At 35.8% G+C, this 26827-nt stretch overlaps 3 protein-coding genes and 1 long non-coding RNA gene across 7 annotated transcripts in view; 1 reads left to right on the top strand and 3 right to left on the bottom strand.

Annotated features, from left to right (window-relative positions):
• LOC124184990 (fasciculation and elongation protein zeta-2-like) overlaps nt 1-26827 on the bottom strand; it is a 467596-nt gene that overhangs the window by 28932 nt on the left and 411837 nt on the right. The window lies entirely within an intron of this gene.
• LOC124184971 (tubulin polymerization-promoting protein homolog) lies at nt 6-18291 on the top strand. The gene is made up of 4 exons (XM_046575254.1): nt 6-143; nt 8034-8349; nt 9095-9224; nt 14409-18291. The coding sequence occupies exons 2-4, from the start codon at nt 8045-8047 to the stop codon at nt 14586-14588; spliced, it is 615 nt and encodes a 204-aa protein (XP_046431210.1). The 5' UTR covers nt 6-143; nt 8034-8044; the 3' UTR covers nt 14589-18291.
• LOC124184997 lies at nt 1038-4332 on the bottom strand. Its single transcript, XR_006871308.1, has 2 exons — nt 4224-4332; nt 1038-1398 (listed from the first exon to the last, which is right to left on the bottom strand). It is a non-coding gene; the product is annotated as an uncharacterized LOC124184997 (long non-coding RNA).
• Nucleotides 19815-26827, bottom strand: part of LOC124184929 (rab11 family-interacting protein 4) — a 71045-nt gene continuing 64032 nt past the window's right edge. For 3 of the 4 annotated variants that reach the window (XM_046575153.1, XM_046575154.1, XM_046575156.1), the window contains 4 exons: nt 26197-26566; nt 24253-24401; nt 21546-21596; nt 19815-20248 (listed from right to left, as the gene is read on the bottom strand). In XM_046575153.1, coding sequence (XP_046431109.1) covers nt 20126-20248; nt 21546-21596; nt 24253-24401; nt 26197-26566 — 693 coding nt within the window. In that variant the 3' untranslated portion in view covers nt 19815-20125. The remainder of the gene's footprint in view (nt 20249-21545; nt 21597-24252; nt 24402-26196; nt 26567-26827) is intronic. The other variant, XM_046575155.1, reaches the window with a different exon arrangement.

Below are 26827 nucleotides of genomic sequence, written 5' to 3'. Positions count from 1 at the left end.
AGACATAATCGCAAGCGCGGCGCGGCAATTCCGAATATTTCTAATCAGCCGAACCGCTCGTCGTTCGCTTTTCACTCGCGCGATATATCATCGGAGGAATCCAGGGTCCGAGCCGCAGGCACGTCAAGTCAACTAAACATAAAGTGAGTTCAGTGGGTGACCCTAGAGGGACGTAATCGCCAACATTGGCGTCAATTTCCGAACCGCACTCGTTGTACGACGGTATTTATTTATGAATTGCGAAAGTGCGAAATTCCGGATATATCGGTATGAGGGAATTTTCGCAGCTGTGTTTTTGACGGTTTTATATTTATTCTACGTTTCATTTGTTATTTTATTTTTTTACATTGAAACACGGCCAAGGCGAGAGAGGCGCTCGGTTGGAGTCGAGCCACGCGCAATACTTACAGCGTTAAATTAATATATACGTATACACACTGCACCAATAGGATAAAAAGTTATTTCTATACACAAATGACGGCAACAGAGTGTTAATTCGATGCTCAACTTTCGTAGTTGCGTCATTTTACGTTCAAGCATGTACCGTACGTAAGCACATACGCATTTCGAAAACGATCATCGACGGACCGATTATCTAAGTCTGAGCCGTACGTTTCCAATTCATTTAATTCGGAATTCACGTAAATACTAATTCAACGATCAGTTTGTATTCCGATGCATGTTGATGCATCGTCTTGATATTATGTATCGCGTGTGAGTAGACAAACGATCGTTGTCGACGAGACTTTGTTGTCGAGTGCGATGATAATTCGGAGATAAGACAGACCCAACCGGAAGCCTCAAAGTTATAATAATAACGTTGCAGCGAATATCGTGTTCGGATCAATTGTCAACAGGTTTTATCGACCTTCTACCTGTTTATTTACATCGTGGTAAACCTGCCTAAGTTATTACGTAACTCAGCGAATCACGTCATCGATGCAAAGTGCAGGGTCGGTATACCAAGGGGAAAAAATCTTTGAACGATGCCGTTAAATCTGGTTGTTTAACTGCCTGGATCGCTTTTTGGAATCACACGCGTAAATATCGAAGAATTTTTTTATCCAATAATTTCTTCTCGTTACTCCTCGGTGACGATTCCCGTGATTTTTCCCCCCTCATTAATGCTCTCCTTCCGCGTCTGCGTACGGAACGTAATACGCAACCTATTTCAAGCTTCCGCGTGTACGTACGAATGAACACACCTGACGATTTACACATAGAAACGTGTTAGGGATCCAGCAACAGCGTAGAGCAACACCATTCCCAGATGCGGGCTCACGGATGTAGAGACCCTGATCAATATGGCACATGCGCCCTCCCTTCTGTCACCCCTTGCGAGAGGGCTGAAATGGCCTGCCGAAATTGCTTTCACTTGAACCTGCTCTTCGGCTATACCTACCGAGAGAGATAAATATACTAGCGGTGTTCACCGAGAGGACATTGACATTAGTTTCATGGCGAAATGGAAACACTACAATTTTACATGGAGAAAATTTTTGTTCAATATGGTTACCGGAAAATTCAAATAATATGGGTACATTGCTACAATAACGATATAAATGATTTTGGAATTAAAAGAACACTTGGCTAAACGAACCAGACATATATGTGCGATTGCAGTTGTCAATACTACAATACTATTGTAGTATTAATCTTGTTTTATTAAATTAAATACGTTCAGTTGGGTGTATTTTTTCAGTTGACTAAGGCCTTGAAAATAATTGATTGTTGAACCAACATCCAATTATCGCAATAGTTACAAGAAAATATAATAGGAATTACTGTAATTACAAATCACAGCACACATGCCGATTTTCTGGCTACAGCTACAAAAATCATTATTGTTTCATAGATCTATATTTTTCGATTATGGTAGAAAATATTAACTTGACATAAAAATGTCGATTCTTAGAGATTGTCTTCAGTTCACTTATATGCTCGGGTATAGCTATGAAGCTATGTTTAGATTTGTTAAAGCAAACAGAAAATGTTGAAACCTTAAACTCGTCTTCCGATCCTCGGCACGGTTCAGGGGAGTAAAAGACTAACAAAAGAATCGAATAAACATTGCATGCAGGGTGTTTTGTACGGCGGAGAAGTACGTACGTCAAGCTTGACGACGGTAGGGTGGTAGGTACATAGAAACGTAATGCCGTGCTTTTTGTAGGGCAGAAAGGCCAGAAAAGTTGCGGAAAAGCAAACGAGGAGAAAAAAGATTATAAGTGCATGGTGAAATTGAATGGGACTGAAGAATTTTCAAAGACTCGGACTGCAAAAATCTAAATATTAACCCTTTGTTTTTCTACTAAGTAATTGCAGGTGAATAATTATTACGGTTATTTATTTTACAAACTTCTTATCATAACTTGAAAGATTATTTTATTTATTAAAACACAATATTCTAGTGCGGTCAGATCAGAGTAAATAAATTGTCTGCGTGTATGTTGTTCGATTAAACGGATATTGATATCACTGAACGTTTAGTATTCTCGTGACAGAATTAATTTTTACAATCAGTACCGTAATCGGATTATAACAGTGTAATGGACAGCTTATATAAAGCAATCAGCAATTGACAGTTCTGATATATCGATTTGAAATTTCTAAGAGAAGTTTTTACTACGGAAATTGTTTTTCATTGACGAAGTGCGGCAGTTGGTGAGATTGAAAATTTTTGGCATGATCCAGTTGTTTTTTAATTATCCGTACGACGCTAACGACGCCGCGTGTGTAGTTGAAATTAGTTTTGGAGGGAGCCTCGGGTGTTCGTAGCACGCACAGTATCGAACGTTCGTGGTAAACAAAAAACCTACCTCGCGTCTTCCGGTTCCATATCCACCGATGACACAATAAGCAACTCTGGCATAACTGCCTATTTATAGGTATGAAATAACGCGGATTAGCCACTGACTTTACTCGCTTGGTTGAAACAAGTTAATTTGTCACACATTGTGGATGCTCACGTACGTGAGATACGATACGTCAATCCAAGCATGCCTATATTGATTATAGATTCATCGTTTCGCGGATAATTTAAACACAATTCTCGAGAAATTTGCGCGCTCGGAAGGATGAATCGCCGAACGGTCTGAATCAAAAGTTAAGAAAAGATGATACAATATCCCTAGTGTTGTGCAAAAGAAACGAATCTGAGCGGATTCGAATGATACTGGCTAACAATAAGATATCGACAATGTGAGAAAATATTTTATAATCAGAACAATCAAAATGATTAGGGTCTGGTGGTTTTGACCGAATTGTAATGTTTTTGGGCTTATTTTGGCTAACATCGTGATCTACAGAGGCAGGCTGAAAAAACTTATCCAAACAGTTATCGTCAGAAAGGATAAAGGTAGACGTGTGTAAGTACAGTCCATTTCCGCATTGTAATCATACTACAATGTGAGATTTCTTGAACTCCGTTGGCCATTTTTGACTATGTTGTTTCCTAACGTTTGATTCAGACGATACGATCCATTCGTCTGTAAATTCCACAGTTCAAACATTATAAGTACCCTTGAGCACAGGTAGAAGAATTTTTCAACGCCCACAATATGTTTGTATTTCATGCGCAGAATATCCCCGAATGCGGTTGCTAAAAACTGTGATCACAAGACGCTGCTTCTTACGAGCCTCGAGTCATATTGATTTTATTATCTCTACACTCGGCAATCCTAACGACCCATGACATCATCCCCTTCCTACACCCTGCAGTAATATCATCGCCTAGTCTGAGCTACAAATAATCTCATGAACGACAGAAATTCATCTTCGTTGAGCTCGCCCAAATCAGTGAAGATGTAATGTAATATGAATAAACGAGGCGATGGATCTCAATTTTGCAGAATTATCATCTCAGAGTGAGAGACGGAGGAGATGAAAAGTTCCTCGTTAAGTTATATACAAATAAGATATTTTCGACAGTAGGAAAAATCTCAGTTCAGTCAGGTTGTAATAGTCTGAGAAAAAATAAATTCTACAACCAACTACAGAAGTATAATCACTCATTATTACACTCTCCAAACCTTTACGTAAAAAGTGGCACAACATGTTCTAACGGAGATGAAACACAATCAGTTCCGTCAATAATATGAAAAGAGATCGAATTTTGTCAGGAGCAGCTAATTCGACGACAAAAATTCTGTCAGAATTTCATTTATTTTTATAATTAAGGCTCTTGTTCGGAAGAGTTGGAGACTAAAATTTAAAATTGTACGTACCAGCGATAAATTTGTTTATCTGATGATAATCGCCAGCAATCCTTAATAAAAAGAAAGCTGTAGCTCGTCAATTTTTGTATAACAATCAATATCACATTCTGATTATCAATAACGTCTTGAGTTACAGCAAGTTTGAACCTAATAGGTTCAAAAAATATATTCTTTTCAATTCTCACCCGAGTCCAAAATCGCTAATATTTTGATAAATAACTAGAGTGAGACTGAAGCTGCATTTCTCCAATTAGCCAAAGTCAACTGCACACGCTTGTTCCCTTGCTTAAGCTCTTTTCCACATTACGTAATGGCCCTGAAACGCTCGGTGAACGATGTAACGCATTACCAATTATCGCGACCTCGACCTGAGCGTAGGCTCGCATTTAATGCGTTTAGAGACTAGCTTGAGTTTTGTGTTCGGTAACGCAACGACCAGCAAATAGGATGATCGGGGGAACATCCGATGCGCATCGAGGAGCTGTCTCTATGGCAATTTACATACATACCTGTGTATACAACATACCTCAGATATTCGACTTGATGTGTTTGCCAATGGGCGCGTTTCGTCGAATGCGAAGTACCTATATTTCTAATGGCTTGTAAACAGCACGCACGAATATAATTTACCGATTTCTTTTTATCGCCTACATATTTGTGTCAAATTATAGGCATAATGTAAGCTCTCCCGCACGATAAACATCCACAGTAATCTTATCGCTGATAAGATTGTACCTTCAGTCAACCGGCGCAAATGTAACGCAATATCAATATTCTATAACGCGTGATCGTCACCTCCCTCCACTAAAGTGCCTTGCAAGAAACCAGGATTGCTTAAATACCACTGTGGCATCCAAGTTTTGAGTCTTTTCAGACCTTCGGTTGGCCAAACTTTCCTTCGATCGATGCCAGTTTATTTACGAAGAGAAACAAACAAAAAAAGAGGAATTCGTACGGAGACACTTTTTTGTTAGTTTTTAACGTGTATTTACTAGTCTTATTTAACAATTAATTCTCGTTCAAGTAAATCGTTTTTGCGATTCACACAGGCTGATGCGCACCGTAAACGAAATTAATTTCCTTTCTTCGGAGGAATTATAATAAATTGACTCCTTTTTCAACATTCTCAATTTTTTCAATATATAGACAATAACCGACTGTACATAGTCATGCTAAACGATGTCATTGGACTATTGCGGCTGAATCTAAAGTGGAAACGTAAATTTTTAACCATTTGTAAGACCGCTATCAGAAAGGAAAAAAATTAGCAACACCCAGCGGCACGGTTACGAACGGCAGCTAATTATTAACCGGGACTGCAAATCGCATTTGTTTATGTTTTTTTAGCATACTGTTACAAAGCGAGAACGTTCGAATAGTGTTATTTTCGACAGTCGCACGAGTCGATTAGGAGGACTGATTTCATGACATAAATGTAATTAACCGTATAATGTCGAAAACCACGCCTACTCGAAGTCTAAAAGTAACGACACCGCTTTTGGTTTATACTGTATGAAGTTAATTACTCATTTATAAATAGATCTAGAATTAAGTGCAGATTCGTTGGGTTAAAGCAAACTTCGGCTCGGTCGGGATATTTCCAGCCGTGACCTAACTTAATCTATACTCTAACTTACGGTTCAATCTAATCTCGCTATTCAGCTGCTCCTTCAATAATTGGAGCACGCGATACGTGTTACATGTAATCTAAGTAATACATACGTATATCACAGATCGTGAGATATACACATATATGCTTCGATTGTTGACTCGTAACGATTCGATAACCTTCTCGTAGAAATTCATCAAGCTCTGAAATTGATCTAGCTGAATTTGCATCGATAGTTAATTAGTATTCGTAACTAAGCGAGTCACGCAAGGCAACCTTGCAGAACTTAATCGTTTGACTAACATCGTACTTGCAAGTTGTACGACGCAACAGGTGATATGCATACTTCTATCTAGGCATGCACATACGTCACTAGTATCTATACTGCATGTAAACCGCCGCTGTACTTAGGTGTGCTCAATTCTTACACCTGCAGTGAATATTTTTCTTTGTCTCGAAATTGTGTTTTTTTCTGGCAAAAAATTATGCGATTTTTCAAAATCAGGCGCAACTCAAAATGTATGGTAGTTTGGGCTTTTGGAATGTCACGTTGGTACTATTTTTGAAATAGTGATTCTTGAGCATTCTTTCTTGCACATGTAGACTAGGGTGGACCAAAAAAATCGACTGTTTTTTTTTAAAGTTCCACGTTCAAGAGTCGTAGGAAGAGGAAATAAGACGCCTGTTATAATTTGAGAACTTAATGTTAACATTTAGTGGTTCCTGAACGCAACCTTCCATTTTCCAATGATATTAGTTACTTCTGAATTTTGTTGCTTAGTAACGAGGCAATGTACGTAGTCCGATGCATATTCTTGTAGAGAATTCAATGCTCTACAAAAAGGTCTGGTACTATTTTTTCGACCATTCACCTCTTTCAAAACTTATTCAAGGTTAAAGTTGAAATCATGTATAAATTTCCTTTTTTTCCGAGATTAACTGCGAAAACACTAGACTTATCACAAAATGTTGAGGATTTAATGAAAAGGATTTTAACCGCTGTAAAATTATGTCATTCAATTAATTTTCGACTTTAACAAATTTGTTTTGCAATTATTACAAGTAATAATATGTAATTCCACCTATATAAGCACTTAAGATTTCAACTTTAACTTTGAATAACTTTTGAAAGAGTCGAAGTATGAAAAAATTACAAGTGATCTTTTTCGTAGAGTATTGTATTCTCTACAAGAATATGTATCGGACATTTATGTACATTGTATCGTTACCAAGCTACAAAATTCAAAAGTAACTAAAATTATTAGAAAATGGAAAATTGCGTTCAGGCACCACTAAATATTAACATTAAGGGCTCAAAATCTAACAGGCGTCTTATTTCCTATTCCTACAACTATGAAACGTGTGATTTGGAAAAAAAAATAGCAGATCTTTTGAACCACCCTAATGTAGACCTGTATAGATGAAAATTATGACAAGATATTTTTAGTATCGAATGAAAACTCAATTATAATATAGGTATAATTAATAACATCGTGATTCGGTGTATACGTAGAAGCTGCATATCTTGTTACCAAGCGGCAAAAAATTTCTCGAAGCCTCGCCTACCCAATGAGCCGGCTTTTTATCTCGATAATTTGATACAAAGATATTAGTCTCGATCCGTAGGATATCTAATTGTAATGCGACAAGCAAGCAAAAGTGACGCGTGGATTAATCGTAAGTTTTTCACCCTCCCGTTGATTAGTGGTAGCTGTAACTTTCTGAATTAAGAGGATACAATCAGTCTTTTCTGACCGAGTGAAATATCACTTGTTTCAGCTATTATCAGAACATTATCATTGCAAGTAGCACAATTCTACATGTATTTCCGGCCACAAATATGAAAAAAAAAAAAAAAAAAAACAGATTGTTCTACACAACGATAATACCATAAAATGTATGACTGAAATTGGATTGCTACTTATGGTAGAAATATATTTTCTCGCATTATTCTCGCATGAAACGTAAAAGCTGTTGGATTACATCTGTGTTCGGTACTGCACATAGAATTGCGCTAACCGCGACATTTTCACACCGGTGATGGCGGTTCAATTAAAGGAATACAGCTGGAAACAAATTTCTCTTCTTTGATGTTTTCGGGTCAGCAATGCTTAGGTTCTGATAACAGTCGAGATAAGCGACACTTTGCTCGGTTGGTAAGGACTGGCCATAGACCGGCATCATCGTTATAGCCCCTTGATTATTTACAGACGAGTATACAATGTCGGATAGCGTGGAAAACGGTTCGCCAGCGGCGGCTACGCCCCCCAGCGAAGGCCTCTCGGCCTTGAAGATCGACGCCGGTGCCGAAGGGACCGGAAGTTCCGGGCCGGCGAGTCCGGCAAGCCCAGCAGGCGCCGGATCGTTCACGGCGAGTTTCAAGGCCTTCTCAAAGTTTGGCGACCCAAAAAGCGACGGCAAACAAATAACGCTCAGTCAGAGTGACAAGTGGATGAAGCAGGCCAAGGTCATCGATGGGAAGAAAATCACGACCACTGACACGGGGATATACTTCAAAAAACACAAGTGAGTTTGCCGTTATTAGAGTCCAGCGTTGTACGAGATAATGAGTATATTATCTATGGATGAAGATGATAATATCCATGTACGAATTCACCTGTAAGAAAGATGAAAAATGGTTTCTCCTACAATCTGTATAAAAGTTAAGATTGTATCCTCATTTTCATCTGGATAATACAAAAGATAACGATAAGATCGCGAGATTATTAATATACTGTGAAAAAAAAGGTTATTAATTTATAAAAATATTTCTTCGCAGATGGCGAAAAAGATATGTTATTGTTACTGCGAACAGTTGTTTGTTGCGGTAATGGAATATTCGGAGCGATCGACGAGACAGTGTAGGTTTTTTTTTTGAAAAACGAAAATTTTTGTGATATCAAGTAAAATTTAGTTCGAGGAAGAAATCTTTTTTTGCCACCGTCGAAGAAATATTTCTTTGGATCAAACAATCCGTTATCCCAGTGTAACAGATTGCGGAGAGTTTCTTTCAGAAAGACATTTTTATTTAATTATCAATTTACCCGAAATTACATAATATAGTCTTGACTTCGAATCGCGTCGCTTATATGTCTCAACGTACAGGTTTTCAGTTGCCAGTTTATCTTATCTCTATTGTACTTTACAAATCAGCCAGAGATGAAGACGAACAGCAGCTTTATCTAGACGAGGATAAAAGATGAACTTAACCAACAATACTGTGAACTGCGAACCGCAGGTTAATTACGCGCGACTTTCATTCATGTCCCAGATCCGTCAAGCTGGGCTTGGAACAGTACAAAGCGTACCTAGATGATCTTGCGAAGAACAAGAAAGTCGATGTGGAGGAGCTCAAAAATAAAATGGCCAACTGCGGGGCGCCCGGAGTCTCGTCGCATGCGGTATGTCTCTATCTTAATTATATCGATAATTTTCTCGCGATAATATAACTTAATTGCGCGAGTATCGATAATATTCTAAGATAATTTTGATACGGTGATCATGTAATTGCTTCGAAAGCGTTATCTGCCTATGATTATATACCGTACTTGATAATTATATTATAGCGGGGCAATTTCGTTCCTATTTAGTGCAGATATGTATCTCGAGACTGAATCTATACACCGATGAAGATTTTCTTTACACATTTTTCGTTGTGGAAATATTTGCAATTTTCCTGTGATCTCTCTGATTTATTCTCAAGTACTGCGAATTTCATATGTTTCGGTGATTTCTCTCTGTCTTGAGAATTTATTAACTTTGTCAGAGCAATCCTGTATTACATTGAAATTTATTCGATTTCAATTGAATTTCGAGTTTTTTAATAAATTATTTTCAATTTTCACGTAAATTTTTCATGTTTTATTGAATTTTTTCATTAAAATTATAAACACTCGTATGAAATCTGTAGCAGGATACTCTTTCTGTAACAAACCGAAACGATTTCGATTTAGATTAACGAATATTCCGTAGACTAATTAAATATTCCCTTCCGAGATCATAAATATGATTATTTACAATTACAGACAATTGCCGAATTCTTACTTATAATTATTAGATGATAACGACTCTCAAAATTTTACAAACATCCAACTGTAAAAACGTAGGAAAATCTTGCGCAATTCAAAAAAAGTCCTTGGTTCTTGTCCGGATAGCTCCGAGTATTTTTTTTTTCAATTTATCTGTAGATTCGAAATGCACGCAACCTTCCGAGTAATATAGATATAATTTTCTCAGAGGTACGCAGAATATTCGCAGAATAAAATTGTTTGGCGAAGCAACAAAATAATGTGAAAACGAAATATCGTGTTAAAAAATACGCGGAATGAGGATTTTCACTTTTGTGAGGCAGAATATACGACGTAGCTGTTGCTATACTAACGCGCAAACATAAACACGGAGTGGATATTTATACGCTAGATTGTATCGCAAAATTAATGCCCTTCCGTTACGTATGCGGGACTATGGCACACTATGGCACACAAAAGTCAGGCATACCTATAAGGTGTACATGATATTCCAGCTCTGTGTAGCTACGTCGTGACCCTCGTGTCCTTCGGTTTTTTTGCAAACTTTATACGTCTGGTCGTACTGATCGAAATTATAGAGTTGTGCCTTTTTCATAAATAGCTGTATAACTGCAACGGATGCGTTAGATGCGAATTATTATGTATTTGGATAGAATTTTGCAATTATGGGAATGAAGACGAGGAATGGATTCAACCAAATTTTTTGTTAAAAATAAACAAGCGTGTTCGTTTAAACGTGTCACAGAATTTTTGAAAAAACTACACTGAGAAAAAGAAAGTTATTGGATTCAATAAATGTTAATTGATCCAAATAATCCATGCGTTTGCATAGTCCTGACAGCAGACTTATTCAGAGCGACAATTTATGTAGTTTTCAATTAAAAAAACCCGTATTTAGGTACAATGGAAAATAATTTAAATGAATTAAACAGAGATTGAGCGACATAACTCACCGAGCTGCTCTTCTGGTTTGATATTTTTATCCAAACGCTGCATGCTTCAAGTCAAACAACTTGTCACTTCACTCAAATAATGCTTACAACGACCAATGGGATATTGTTCCGATCAAAGAAGATTTGTCACTGTACAGAAAAAACTGACTTCACAACGATTAAACCCGTATTTGGATGAAAAATGTATTTAAATTAATTCAATGATCCTTTAGTATTTGAGTATTACGGATATATAAACGTGGTGTAAATATCGTCGGGTTAGAAATTTAAAAAATTTTTTCAACACGACATGCTACTGTTTTTGAATGCGACCAAACAAGTGTAGTAGCGTCACTTCGAAATAGTTTTTGGAAAACGTGAAGGGATCAAAACCGTAACGCATCATATCGCGTCACATTTAGCTGGCACGTTAAGAGTAGTGCGAATGATTCGAGTATGTAAACATCTTTGAAGCTACTCTTCAAGTGCGAAAACTTGCCCTCTAGTGACCGAAATTGGTACTACTTCGAATGAATTATTATTTCGGTTGAAAACCGTGAAACATGCACATCAAAAAATCAAAAGATTATCTAATGAACAAAAATTTTATTTCAGTGAAATAATGTTCATTTCGTAGAAACAATGATTCATTTATTGCAAGCGCGAATGCGATGGTATCGAGAGTTCTTGAAATCAATTTCAAGTGTATGTTTGCTATTTTGAACTACACGTGATTGTTTAATAACCGAGGAAAGTTATATTTCATTATATTAGTCGATAACTTGAATTAAATGTAGTACATATTATAGCAACTCAAGAACTATTTCAAGCGGGTAAAGTACTATTCTTTCACGAATTAAATGAGGTTTGTTGATTCAAGCGAAGTTGTCGTTCCGAAATATCCAGTTTAATATTATAAAATAAAATACGTACTTGTTTGAAATGCATCAAATTCGACAGCATATAGCATTCAAATCAATGCATCAATATTTTTGTTTCAACTAAAAAGTGGTTGTTCCGAATGATAAATTATTCGAACCAAATAAACTGGAAATGAAGAAAATTAGTTGTTGACTTTTTTTTCTCAGTGTATAAAACAATTGATAACCTTCTATTTCTAGAAGGATTATTTAAAGATATCGTTTTTATTTTCTCCTAAAATTGATAATATTTTTAAAATATGAGATTTTAGATATCAATGCTTCATTTTAGATCGTTTTGAAACGGTTAAGAATCTAGTATATTCGTTCGATTTCAGTCTACGGTGGTTTATTTCAATCCGAAGATTATTGTCTACAACGTCACTGAAACAGATTTTTTTTTTTTTTTGCAGTCGATTCGACGCTACGATTTGTTGATAATTAATATCGGTGAAATGTTGTACAATTGAATATTTAACAATGCCAACACGACCAGAAAATGTATTGTGGTGAACTTGTAGAAAATAGTGTTCTGTTTGTGAATAAAATTAGCCATCTTAAAGTAAAATCGATAAATATACTAGATTCTAAACCACTTTGAATGCGATTCGAGAAGCATAATAATTCTAGTATTTTTCATTCCTTTCACGTGTTTAAAGAGACTTTTTTAGCTTACGCATGTGTATAATACTTTGATGAATACTCAATGTACGACTATTTCATAATAAAATTAGTAAAGAGCATCGGTTTTCGGCCAACCAGCCTCGTTAGAGGAAGAAGTTCGGTTTTATTTTCTTGCAGAAATCTTGTTACTATTTTTACACGTTCGTATCTTCAACATACAACTTTTTGCTTTGCGTTTAATTTTAAATCACTCATGAGCACTCACGGTATCGTTCTTCTTAAAAAAAAAAAAATAACGCCATTCAGGTGTATTTTTTAATAAGAATGTAGAAAAGATCGTCAAGTTTCTGCACTCACAAGAAAAGTACTTGGAGTGTACATCACCGATTATATTTATACTGTGATGTCTATGAGATATTATAGTACAAGAAAAAACATGCGACATATATTTTTACAGGCCAATTTTGCCGTTTAGGAGGTAAAAGTGACCCGTAAAGTTTATCCACAAAAATCGTGTTTCTGTGATTTCGCGATAAGAAGGTAACATTGTTTGATAAAACCAACTGTACACTGAGAGAAATTTTTAGTTCCGGTTACCGCTCAGTCCTCAACTATTTTCATTTTATACCGCAATCGAAAAATAAAGTTCTAGGTACAAAATGAAAATCAGTTTTCTAGCTGTTACCGGAAAGTCTAGGATCCGTTACTATTCTTTCTCATTACGATCACCGTTACTATATTTTCTTGTAATTGTTGCGAAAATTGAATAATTGTCCGACAATAAATTATTGTTAAAGCCTTATTTAATTTAAAAAATTAAAGTAAACCGAACAAACTGATTTTGCAATCAATAAACAATAGCGCAAAATGGTTAGGTTTACCTCGTTTTTCGTAATTCCAACGATATTCAAACAGTTTTTTTTAACGATACCTGTTTTACTGAATTTTTCTAGTTACCGTAACAAATGAAATTTTTCTCAGTGTACGTTATTCATTATCAACCAACGATAATAGGCGCAGCATTTTCACTCTTAGGGGTTGCAGCCTTTATGTTTTGGGATTAAGCTTTAGGAGTGGATCTCACCCCTTAAACGACAGAATTAGCACGCAATAAAAAAAAAATGATGTCCAGTACTTTATTATGTTCTACAACATTTTCTCACAGAATGGTGAAAATCGGTGATATATACCTCCGGTATACTTTCCTTGTAAGCTTAGTACCTTAAATTGAAAATGTTAAAAATAATCGAAGGACATGAGCGTCGCTATCCAACTGAACTGAGCTGGAATGCCCCATATACCTGTATACACATACAAATATAGACACAAAAAGTGAAGCACAGTTCGCGACACACGTTGTGTTTGCGATGTACAATCAGGTCAATATTATTAAATTAAAAACAACGCGCCTTTGTCTACAGCTCGTGACGATCGATTGGCATCAATTCATATTACAAGACTCCCGCAGCCCAGCCCTTCCCATAAATATACGTGCAAGCCATTCACTCGGCACGCTAATAAATGTCTATAGAAACTTGACGTCTCTTTCACGACCGAACCTAGTCGTTTAAAATAACAATGTAGACGAAAGAGATATGTGGTTTGAGAAACAGCCGTTCAAATCGCTATTTCATTGTACCTCGCGACTATGACCTGGAGGCATTAAAAAAGCGCTTTTACTTGTAACATTCAGCATGCCCGCAGATAACGGCATAGATATGAGTATATTTGGTTTATGCATATCCGTTTTGCAAACGTAACGTCTCGTATATTTCTATTTCATGTAAACGACTGACGAGCGATTAAAGTTCAACGCATTTGTACAGAATTTTAACAGATTGCTTTGCATATCGCGCCGACGAGTTCTTGACAAGAATATTTTTCAACTTTTGTCTACAAGTTTTTCCGACGATAGAAAAAAAATGTTTATTCCAAATGAATCGCCCTGTATTATACCCATGTATCCGAGTTCTGATATTTGTCTGGGCCCACGGTAATTTGGTGAACCCATTTTACGGATCTTTCTGAACTTTAACGACTAACGAAGGTATTTCTTTGTCCACTTTTGCACCGACGATCAGGCAGGAAAGGCGGCATCGACGGTGGACAGACTAACGGATGTGAGCAAGTACACGGGATCGCACAAGCAGCGGTTTGACGAAAGTGGAAAAGGAAAAGGGATAGCAGGGCGGAAGGACCTCCCCGACCAGTCGGGATACGTGACTGGGTACCAAAACAAGGACACCTACAAAGCGCATTAACCGAATTTGAAGTACTCGCGTGTAGCCTTCGATCAAAAATCCGCACAAGATGCTTTATTATTTTTCAACGTTTCGAAGCTCGGCCGCGTGTGCTTTTTAGGCACGTCTGATGCCCGGAGCACCAAACGAGCTTTACAGTAAATAAGTGCGGGATGAGCACAGCTACATCACAGTTTCAGCAATCGTATAACCCATCGATGTTGTACAAGATAATTAGTATGAGGATAAGATTATTCACGTACAAATTCATCTACGTAAGATTACGGATAGTTTCTCGTGCAATTGTCTCTATAAAATATAAGATCATCCTCATTTTCATCTATATAATCAAGAAGATAAGGATAAAAATTGGTAATTCTGTTACACAGAGAACAAAAGAATTGTTGTCCCAAAAAATATTTCGGAATAATTTTTTTTTTCTTTTTAACAACGGACGGTTTGGTAAAATAAAGAAAAGCTTAGATCAAGCAACGAAATATTATTTCCAACACTCCAAAGAAAACTTGGCTCGTAGAATCTTTTTTCTTTAGAAGAGTTTCCTTTAGAGAGACGTTTTATTTAATTATTTATTTTTCCGAAATTGCGTCACAGACCTAACTCTGAATCGCGTCGCCTAATATCGTTCAGCAAAGAACCACGACCTTATCTTTATCAAGTCGTACAAAAAAATGTACAGCGGATTTATTTAGATGAATATGAAAGACGAACTTGACTCACATTATCTCCGTAAGATAAAGGATCAGGTGAATATGTCTAAGATGATTATTTTATATAATATTATCTAGATAACGTACAACACGGGTTACGTGATCTGCGGCTTTTTCTTTACCGTGCTTGGCACGAGACTCTGTCACGCCTCTTCACACGAACATTACGATGACTGGTGTCGATTTGCATTTAGGCGTAACGCACATGCCTTCGTTGAAGTTGAGCTTCTTCGAAGTCCAGAGGAACCGTTTGATCTGCTTCAACTGGCAATTACCGCATAATCAACAAGATTAATCTGTTTTTGACACGACTTTTTCTACACATATTTGCACGAGTACTTTTTTATTGTACCGCAGTGAAAAAAGTCTAGAAATTGTAACAGGAAATCAAGATTACTGTGTAATAAAAAATCCTTGGATGATTTTTGCTCGTTATCCTTGTTTCTTGAGTTGCTCAGGGTTACTTCATCGACAATTTATGTACGCGTTTCTCGTACCGAATCACCATACTTGTGCACAATCACGATCAGTTTCCTTCCAGGATGCATATATTATACGTAGTGCGAATATCCGGGGTGTTTTAGTTCAATTCGATTAGCCTCCTATGTTGAATTCTGTGATATTTAACAAAATATTGATATTCACTGCAGCAAGAGAGACAATTTTTGTAAATTTGAAGTTTGCGAAAGGTATTATTCATTTCTGAATTATACGTGATATTCTCTAATTTTATATAAATTTTCAAAAAATTTCCTGATCCTCTATATTCGGTAATTATCTAAATACCATATTGCTAAATGCGTTATTTTGTGCACTTGCGATGGAAATTGAATGAATGTTTCTTTAACTAAATTCATTCGAGCTTTCACAGACGATATGGTAATGGAATATTTTTAATTTTTTTTTTTCTTCTTTTATTCTGGCGAAATTATAACAATCGATCGTGAACTTCACCTCAGTTCTGTTTAACATGAAATTTTTGGAAGAGGAATAAGTTGAAACGTATAAACTGCTCGAGAAATTTATCAAATTTACAAAATAATATAAGTTTTATCAAGTAAATAAAGACACGTAAAGAACGGATCTGTTATTCGGCAAAACCTTGCGATGGATATTCCAAAATTTTTCAGCTATATGAATACTCTGTAAAACGTAAATTCCAATATTACAAAAAATGTACAACTTGAGGAAATCACACGTCTTGTTAATTTTCAAAATTAACGAAACTTAATTTTTTGGTAATTGACAAATAAAGTGCAGAAAAAAAATAATGCAAATCAAAGAACTGAGCTTTGAGGTGACTAGCTGATCGAATTAAAATCCCCCTTATGCCCGCAATTTATTACACTATTTGTCACTGTGTCTTCGTTTTTACAGTATGTGACATATTCGCAGACAGCTACGGTCACGAGTTCGAAATTATAAATTCAAAAACGATTCTCGTGCCATCATAATTTTTACCGATGATCTCGAGACTTCGGATCGCAAATTGACTATACATACAATATTATAGGTATATGTATGTAGGTCCAAATTTTCCATATTTTTATCCATAATCTGTACACATTACATTATAACGATAATGCCTTTATCTACCATGTAGCTCGATTAACCTGTAGTTACTAGAAGTCGGATTCAGCTCTACGTTATGGCTTTCTTCAGCGCAATCCTCCCACGAATGTATAATTTATTTGAAAATAATATTAACAATTATGCAGATTTTCGATTTATTAGAAATAAATATTAATATTAACTATTACAACTATCCTCGCGTAGGTGTGGGTGTAGTTATATACTTGTGATACGATTTATTATTATTATTATTATTATTATTATTATTATTATTATCATTATTATATCACCATTGGAAATATAAAAATTAAATATTACGGCCATATTATTAATACACGTAACAAAAAATCGAGTTCAAATAAAGGTTGACGTTTATATTGTAAAGAAGATAGTCTGAATCAGTCCATTTTTTTTTACTTACACACATATTCACATCTGTAGCCGAAAATCTAGACGAAAATACTGCTACTGGGATTTGGAGGGCGGAATGATTTTCTAAAAGGTAAAGTACTTGCGCGCAAACGCAAGCAGATGAAGCAATTGTAGATCATGTCAGTTTTGTTGCGTATTTATTTTTCATTTATCAAAAAATCAACCGATCGCAACGTCGCGATTAAACGATATAGACAATTATAAATGGCATAAATTTCACGAGATTCGATGAAATTATCGGCCAGTTGTACAATTGAAAACCCATTGTGATTTGGACTTACGGTATATCTGCACATCGTAAAGAGGCTGGTGCAGAAATCTCTGTGAACCGATTACGAAAAATCTGTTCTGGAGACAGCTTCAGCACCGTTGGTAATTCAGTTATAATATACATAGTTAGAATAAGAGATTCAGCTTCTTCTACTGGCAAATAGGTTCACAATTGTAGATATATATATATATATGTATATATATATATATATATATATATATATATATATTTTGCCGGGTTAAGGCTACTCTATAAACATTATACACACGTTTTCAACTTGTACATATTAAAGTTTATTTTATACATTATTATTTCCGCCATTTCGTATTTGAGCCGTTTTATAGATTTCGCAGATGCGGAATTATATTTACAAATCTGCCGTTAATAATATTCAAGTATGTATACAGATCGATAGACAGGGACCCAATTTATTGCAATTATTCCCAAACTTCATTCAAGTCAATTTATTATCTTTCCGTTCAAGCAGGTCTTCCACTCATTTTTAGTACAAGACAAGTTATGGATGTAAGTATATAAGAATTGAAAGGAGATATTACTACGTTACTGCAAGGGCGATCACGACAATTTTTAGAAACAACAGTCTGCATATTGTGAGGTAAAGATAAGTTCAACATTTTGAGGTCAGTAAATAAGCCGTCAACTGTTTTCTGACGTATCTGCCCTTCGAAGGGGGTCCTCCTCAGATCTGTACTTTATTCGCGAAAAATAAAACCAAAAATTGTTCTACATATTAGAGACATGTCTATGTTACAGAAGTAAGGAAAAAAAAAAATAAAAAGAAGTTCCCTTTCAACAATTAAAAGTGAACTTCGTTTTGTTTCTCTTTTCCTTACTTCTGTAATACGGGCATGTTTCTAGTATACGGAATAATTATTCGATTTTCAAAAACATTTTCCATGCGACCCGAAACAACCGTTTGTAGAATATTTTCAATTTTCCATATCTTATGTGACCCACGATAGTAATTTGATACATTATTAATATAGTATTGTATATGTGGGATATTTCCATCTTGGAATAGCAACAAATATGATTAGATTTTCATAATCTTACGGTGCAACATATTTACAAAATATTTTTCGTTGACGTAGGTATGTAACCCAAAATAAATGATGACCGATAATGTGTCTAGATACTTGAAAAAAAAAAAAAAAAACTTTGCGTACAATGGAAGGCCTGTTAAGTAGCATTATTCCCAGTCTAGTTTATTAAAATTTGCTAATTGAAAATATCTAGAGATGGGTCATGCCGACAAAATGATGTACAATACACGGCTGCTGTGGGGTTTCACGCGTTTTAAGTTTACACACAACTACTGTATAACACATGCATATTCCTTTCATAACTATGAATCTAAACGATTAAATATATGCATAAAACACGCGGCTCTTCGTATCGTTAACAATCTGTTTGTCGTGGACTTTTTCATCGGTGAAATACCGACGGCGCCTCCGGCAAAGGACGTTGAAGGGACGGCCATATTACAGTATGGGAGGAAACGTTGCGGATGATAAGAAAATATCTATATTTATATATCCTTCTTCTCTCTCAATTATTATAAGACTAAATTCAATTATCTATTATTACACATTAAGTAACGCGCTATAATATTATACCATATTTTCGATCTCCGAGGGACTTCATACATTGCAAACATAGCCGCAGTTCTAACTCTGTCCAATCACAGTCAATGTATGGATTAATACACATTGAAGCGTTGAATTATACTGCATGACTCCTAACAACGGATCATTTCAAAACTTTCAATATGACGATTGAGAATATAATTTTGAGACAGTCGTTTCATTGACTTCATATCTGTATTATATCGTAAAACAGGTTATTGAGATTACGCGTACCTGTATTAATACACCTAAATATGTATATATCTATAATATCCTACGATGATAATAATTGATACAACATGAGTATAAAAATTTTCTTATTATTAGAATATTAATATAACAGACAAAAGAAAAACGTCTTTTATAAATTTTCAGCTATGTAAAGACACAATATTGTTATCGAAAAAATAAATGGAAGGCTGCAATAATATACATATATATATACATATATACATATTTATATATATTTACATATATATATATATATACATGTATATATATTCATTTATTTTATATTCTCACTATTTTTCTTGTTTTCGATAGATAATTTTTTTGCTGTTTTCTTTTCTTTTCTTTCTTTCATTTTTTTTTTTTTTTGTTTTGTTTTTATATCATGCACATGTGTGTATGTATTACATATATTGATTCCACGCTCGTGTGGACGGATATATCACGTTTCGAACATTCGGATGTGTAATATGATGATATACGGTAATTATTATTCTTATAACCACAATAATTTATGCGATAAAATAAATTACATAAATTACAGGTGAAATGTGTTAAACAGGAGATACCAGTGGGTCAACTCAATGATGTCTATACTATAAGGATTATTATACGAGGAATTCAAAGAGATCTGGAGAAAGAAAAACAGGAGGGAGTTTGTCAGGGACTAGAGAGGGTGTGTTAATGCCCGTGCTTAACTTCTAACAATTGCGGATGATTTTCAACAATATTTAACAATATCCCATCGATATACGCCCTCAGTTGGGTGTTTACCTCCTGTTGCTCTTTCAGGGCCTGTTTCATCTGCAAAGAATTATGAAATTTACATTTTTATATCAAACCTCACGATATTAACTGTCGTTGTGAGACCGTTTCCGTTTTTTGTTCCTAGTAACGTCATATGGGAATTAAATATTCACAGACTAGAAAGAGTCAACTTTTTTTTCCTCTGAACTACTTTGCGTTGATTTTCTAGCGGTATGCTCAGGCGCAGAAATAACGAGTAAATTGTTTTTGCTCGCGCGCGTGAAGGTCAGTAAGTAAAAAAATAACATGGCACTTGCTTGACATTACTTCCGGCATCCTACAACGAGCTGAACTTTTGCATGAAAGTTCAGTTTCTATATAACTTGAATTGTTAATCTATCATCGAACATGCAATTAGGACAAATTTTAACCAACGATAGAATTTTTATCGGACAAGAATTCAACGGTGGACCTGATCATAAAAAGATTGCGATTGGTGTTTTATCATTTTTCCGCCGTCATGATTTCGTCAATAAAAATCGGTAGTTACTCATATTTCTATTCATACCACCGTCTGATAAAACACGAGGCGTATCAAAAATCAGTAGATCAGAATACTCAAAATAAAATCGTATGTATACAAAAGCGTTATTTTTTTATTACTAATCATTACAACAAATCAAAAAATTTTCGAAAAGGTGTTAGTATTAGAAGTAAAGTTTACGGTCTTCATATGTCACACAACAGAACTTTGCTGAAATATATGGCTAGTGATTTACAATGAGATGACGGTCCAGAGCAATATTCAAAGTGTTATGTATGTATCAAGAGGAATACAGCCAAGGTTTTGGTGTCAATACGGTATACAGGTGTCAAAAATTAATATTGGTAATCGGTAAATCAAGGAACACCATTATATAAATTCGCAGGGTGTGTAAGAAATGCTTGGACAGGTTTATTCGGATCCGCGACATACGGGCTTAAAATACCATGCACCATGGCCATGCAAAGTGAGGGTGGAGGCTTCGATTCCAGAAGGAGTAACACAGAGCGGTAAACAATATTCCCAATATTCGTTCAGCATTCTGCCCAAAAAAGAATTCCGGCTTTGCCCAATTCTGTATAATGTACGCAGAAAAGATTCGGTTGAATTTGAGGACTTCTTATTATTATTTGAGAATCTTATCATGCATGAAGATCTGAAGATTATCGATACGGAATAGGGCAAGCTGTGAGTGATTAGTATGCACCAGATTTCATAAAGTTATCGAAGCATGGAAGCATATAACAGAGAAAACGGAGGAAGAGCTTTAATTCTTTCACGTTATATTGCATGTAAGAGTGATTATTTTACCTCGGAAACAGTGCAGGACTCGCCGTGACCAGCGTGCGACTGTCCGTCCGTCTGTATGTGAAAAAAGAAAACAAATAAATCGAATGCCTAATTTTTACCGTAGAAACACAGGTGTACAAGTACGAAACGAAATAACGATAAGGGTATAAATGCAACGGGATTATTCACTGGCGGTGATCACATGCTGCTAAACGTCAAACGATTTCAAAATTGGATTCAATTGATAAGAGTATTTTTAAAAATACAACACAAATCAATACGGAATACTGCGTCACGATTCGTACAGCTATTATTGTCTAATACAGATCTTTCGCGTAATCAAAGGTAAACAATACAGGCGTACGCACAGCTCTTAACATACATATACGTATATATCACATACACATATGTATTACAAATTACAATGAGTATGCATTATAATGTCGTAAAAAGCAAAGCAAGCTGGAATGTAATTGAAAAAAAAAAAAGAAGTAAAAATTAACACTATGTCGTTTTACCCTTATGTAATAAATAGCGATACTTAAAGGTCACAATTTACCAATGGCTGATTTTTTTTTTACGGACAATGGTATCAAGGATCGTATGTTATCGGATTAACAATAGATTGGAAGTAATGATGGTCGAAATATGGATTTAAGACGACTGGCAACGAGGTGTGTACGAATAACAGGGCCGGTAGTAACGAATCAAAAAAAGAAAAAATAAATTTACACCGAAAAAAGAGGATTGACTATATGAAATATTGAACTAGAAAGTGAGAAAATGTCGAACTAAAAAGTGACATACAAGTGAAAGCTCGTCATCGCGTTGCTAGTCGGAGAATTTCGTACGATATTTCTAGTGCTTTCACCAATGACGAGATGCACTCTCAGATAGGATGCTCATGATTCGAAAAATCACAAGACAGCCTTGGACACAAGAAAAAAAACGTGTTATTGACAAATTGTATGCATCGAAAAATTTTAATTCATTCAAAATAATGATAAAATAATAATTAATAATTTCTTGATCTTGAGTGAATTTTTGATGATCGCGACAGGACGATGATTCTCAAAAACTTATCGAAGGTAATCATTTGATTAAACACGTGCCGCTACCAGCCCCGAAAAAGCACTGATGCTTCTAAATAAAAGCATAACAAGCGATATCAGATAAGTGAAAAACAATTTAATCAGAAATACATTAGAAAAAAAAAAAAAAATAAATAAATAAAATAAAAAAAATTAACAAAAAAAGATAAATTGTTACAAATTTGTCACAATATTATATGACAAAATCAAATTGGTACCAGCGTGTAATCACTTGAACGCGTGATATTACATAATTTCACAATTATTGTTTATAATCTAGTCCTCGGAAGAAGATTTTTGTCAAAACTTATACGTATATACTATGTTAGGTTAGTGAGTTCGAAAATTTTTTATAAATCTGATGTATTATATTATAAGATAAATGGAACTGAATTTCTACCGATATATATGATTAAATGACTTCATTGCCGTGTTATATCCGCATAATTGAACATCTAACCAAATTATCAACGATATGTACGAATAACACGAGACAAATTACCTGTAATATTAATAATTATAAAAGCAAAAAACTTGACGATACATAATAAGGCATGTACCAAGGATATGCAGCAAGTAGGTCCCCTTATTTCCTCAAAGTCAAAATTATGTGCAATGGTGTTTTCTGTGCACACCACATTGGTGTTATTTGTACAGTGCAACAAAATGTACTCATAGGTTGGGAGGAAATTTTTTTTTTTTTTGTGAATAAAGCAAATGAATCATGGTCAAAAAGTAAGCGTTATTCAAAAACTATCGAATAAGTTTCTGCAGCATTGGCAATATTCTATGTTCGTGTCTTTTACTAAATATAATAATCATTATCTACGCAATGAATATAATGAATTTTGTACAATGGAACTTTTTGCATATATAATGCGAATAACGTTCCTCGACTTTGGCTCAAAACCGGATAATTAATTAGGACAATGAAAATTTAAATGCCCATTTCTCAGGGTGATTAAGAAAAGAAATATATCGAAACCTTGACTTGGGGTTGGAACGAATCTTAACTTCTATCTTTATTACAAAAATCTTGAAAAAAAATATCATATTTTGGATTAGACAAATCATAAATCAACTACTGGAAAACTACGCGAATAGCTGAGATTTTTCCCTCAATGAATTATTCGTTTTCAATCAAAATTTTAGTCAGTTTTCATGTTTGTCACTGTAAAGTATCACATGATTGGACTTCGAACATACTGGTAAAAGTCAAAGAGAAGTTTGATAACTTGTTTCATATGAAAATCAGTGATAAAATCGTCAGGTTCGTACTGGAACAAACCAATCGAGTCAGTAGGCTGGCAGAAATTTTTATCCGCTGTATCATTCCACGCTAATTCCTGTGATGTAAGAGGAATTTCAGAGCTTCCGCCGGTTACGTGTATCGAAATCGTGTCATTCGAACAAGTCTTCCGAACTATGACCAGACTTTTATATCGCGATACGTTGCCTTTTTGGCACGTTAAAACAAGGGACCAAAAAATTCTGTTCGTGGTTATCCGAGGTTTGCGGCAGCCGATAACTCGAGGAACGTTTTCGTTGATGGCAGTGTCGTAATTGAAGGTCGGAAACGGGTGAAAGACTTTGTCACTGCTAAATAAGCTTTTGAAAATGCAAGGGCAGTTAATTACCTGATCTTGACTCATTCCCTCTCGCAATTCCGCTGCCAGACTCGCTTCCACGTTGAGATTCTCCTTGACCATCGGATTCAGCATCAAAAGCTCTCGGCCGGCTTGCAGGGCTGCTGCCGCCTGAAGCTCGTCACGGCATTCTTCCAAACCTTCAAGGAATGAAAAGTTTATAGGGATATTAAAATCACGAGAAGTCTGTGCTATGTTGATTTCTAGTCACGCAGCTCGGAAACTTAGCGATTCACACTTTCGGTATATTGTGGTAACAAGTTGGAACTTTTTTCAATCATGTTGTCTGAAATAAAATTATTCCAGTATGCTGTGAACAGTAATGCGGAGAGTTTCTTTTTTAATTCCATTCGAGCGTTTTCAGGTATTTTTTTCCGCAAGAATACTGCCGGGGGACAAATAAGGAGCCGTGATGCGTCGTTGAAAAGCTGTGATTACTGTTTCAAGACTTTTAATGATCGCCGAAGTGCCGCTAAAACGTCAAAAGAAATATCGTAATTAGCAGCTTTGCTAATCGAGCACTACAACTTTAAAAATATGATTATATTATGCAGATTTTTGCTGCACGTTACACGTATCCATTTAAAGAAGTTTCAAGAACTCGAGTAAGCGTGTAAAAACCGTATCGAAAAACAAGTTTTAAACGTAAAAAAAAATTAATCCTCAAAACAAATGGTAAAAGTAAAACTGTTTTGCCAACTCCTGCTTGTGAAAGCGTATTGCAAAAATAGATTGACAATTTGTTCGATCGCAGAAGTACAAAGAATGATAATAAGACGATCGTCGAACGTGGGCGAGCGAACGATATTGTAATTCTGACTTCTAAGATGTTCCGTAGGCGAGGATCAGGTTTGAGCCCACCACTGATCGACGAATAAACTAAAGGAATTTAAGAATATGGACAAGTATTGCCCACGCGTTACGTCCACCTTAATACGCGTACACCAGACGCGCTGTAACTTCCTGCCACTGGGGTGTTGGACTCGCCTCGCCGAAGGATATATCTTAGGTCTAATTTTAAAAAATCGCTTTCGGAATTCGAAGTATTGCCATTTAAATAACAGGAGGAACATGTCATTTTTTCTGATAAAAACACTAAGAACGGTTAAAGACGAATTGCGATGTGAGATCGATGTTTCATCAGGACTCATAACGTGTGAACAGTCCAATCTACAGACTTTGTTTTACGCAAGTGTTTATGAACAACTGTATTGCCAACAAACTTGTTATTGAAATTTTTACTCTCAAATCAATAGTATACTTACTAAAGATATTCCAAGATGTATTTTTACATAAAACTGACTTTCCAGACTTGATTGTTACTTTTGAATCGATTGAGTTACAAATTTGGCTAGTCTGCAACGGACGCTACTGTAGTAAATCAAATTCTCTACGAAATGCTGTCAAGATCGGATTGTGAGTGGTAACGAACGTAAAGAAATGAGATTTTCCCTATGTCATTGAAATGAAAAATTTTCAAATCCGACAGCGATCTTTAAAAATTACATTTAAGAGATATCCTTCAACGATAAATTGTTTTTCCACTACGTTACAACCAAGGTGATAATCACCGTTGCAATCTGGTATACGTGTGTCATGCAATTTCATGTAATCTCTGTAATCTCTTACAAAATTCATATCCCTGTAATCTTCGTGAAATCTTTGCATTATTTTAGTAATTTTTGTAATCTTTGCCGTCTCTGAGATCTTGGTAATTCTTGTAATCTCTTTGCGATCCGTGTAATCTTCTTGTAATCTTTGCAGTCTTTCCACAATCTTACTAATATTTGTATTCACGTGTAACCCGTGTAATCGTAGACAGTGCCCGCAACTTTTACAAAGTGATTGACCCCTTGATTGAAAAATGTTTTTCAAATGGTGGAAAAAAATAAAATAAAAATAAAATCGGCGCCTCGCGACACCGCGGTAACTAACTTTTGTTCCGAGCTCGGAGCCGCGTCACTTCCTGAACGAGTTCCTCCAGTCGGTGTTGATCCTCAGTCCTGGCGACGAGTTCCTCGCGCGCTGCCTGCATCAGTGATTGGGCCTCGTTCGCCTTGGCGATCGCCTTGCGCTCCGCTTCCTGGGCCTCCTGAGATTCTCGGCGAGCGTCCTCGACAGCCTCCTGAAGGGCGGCGCGGTCAGCTCGCGCCTTTTCAAGCTGCTCCCGTAACCGCGCCGCCTCGTCGCGAAGATTCGTGCTCTCGACTTCGGCTGCCTGCAGTCTTATCGCATAATTTTCAAGCTGGAGCTGACGTTCTCGCTCCAAACGCCCGGCCCACTCCCTGTGTCGTCGTTGCTCGGCCTGCGGTATAACAAATTTTAAATACGTTTTATATTCCGCCGTTGCGTATTTGGTGCTGGTTAATAATCACCGAGAATAATCGATTTTCGATTAAATCCTTTAGTTTTTCCCGATTGATCGAGTACAATCGATTATTTTTTCTTCACGATCGGTTTTTGTTTTTTACACCCATGAACGACGCGATACAATTGCAATTTACGTGATTGAAGTATCAATTATTATCATTATCTTACTTACTAAGTACCTATTTGATACAATCAG

Source organism: Neodiprion fabricii, chromosome 6 (assembly GCF_021155785.1).
Source record: "Neodiprion fabricii isolate iyNeoFabr1 chromosome 6, iyNeoFabr1.1, whole genome shotgun sequence".
Lineage (NCBI taxonomy): Eukaryota > Metazoa > Arthropoda > Insecta > Hymenoptera > Diprionidae > Neodiprion > Neodiprion fabricii.
The sequence above is the reverse complement of the archived record's forward strand: the minus strand, read 5'-3'. Positions and strand labels throughout refer to the sequence as shown.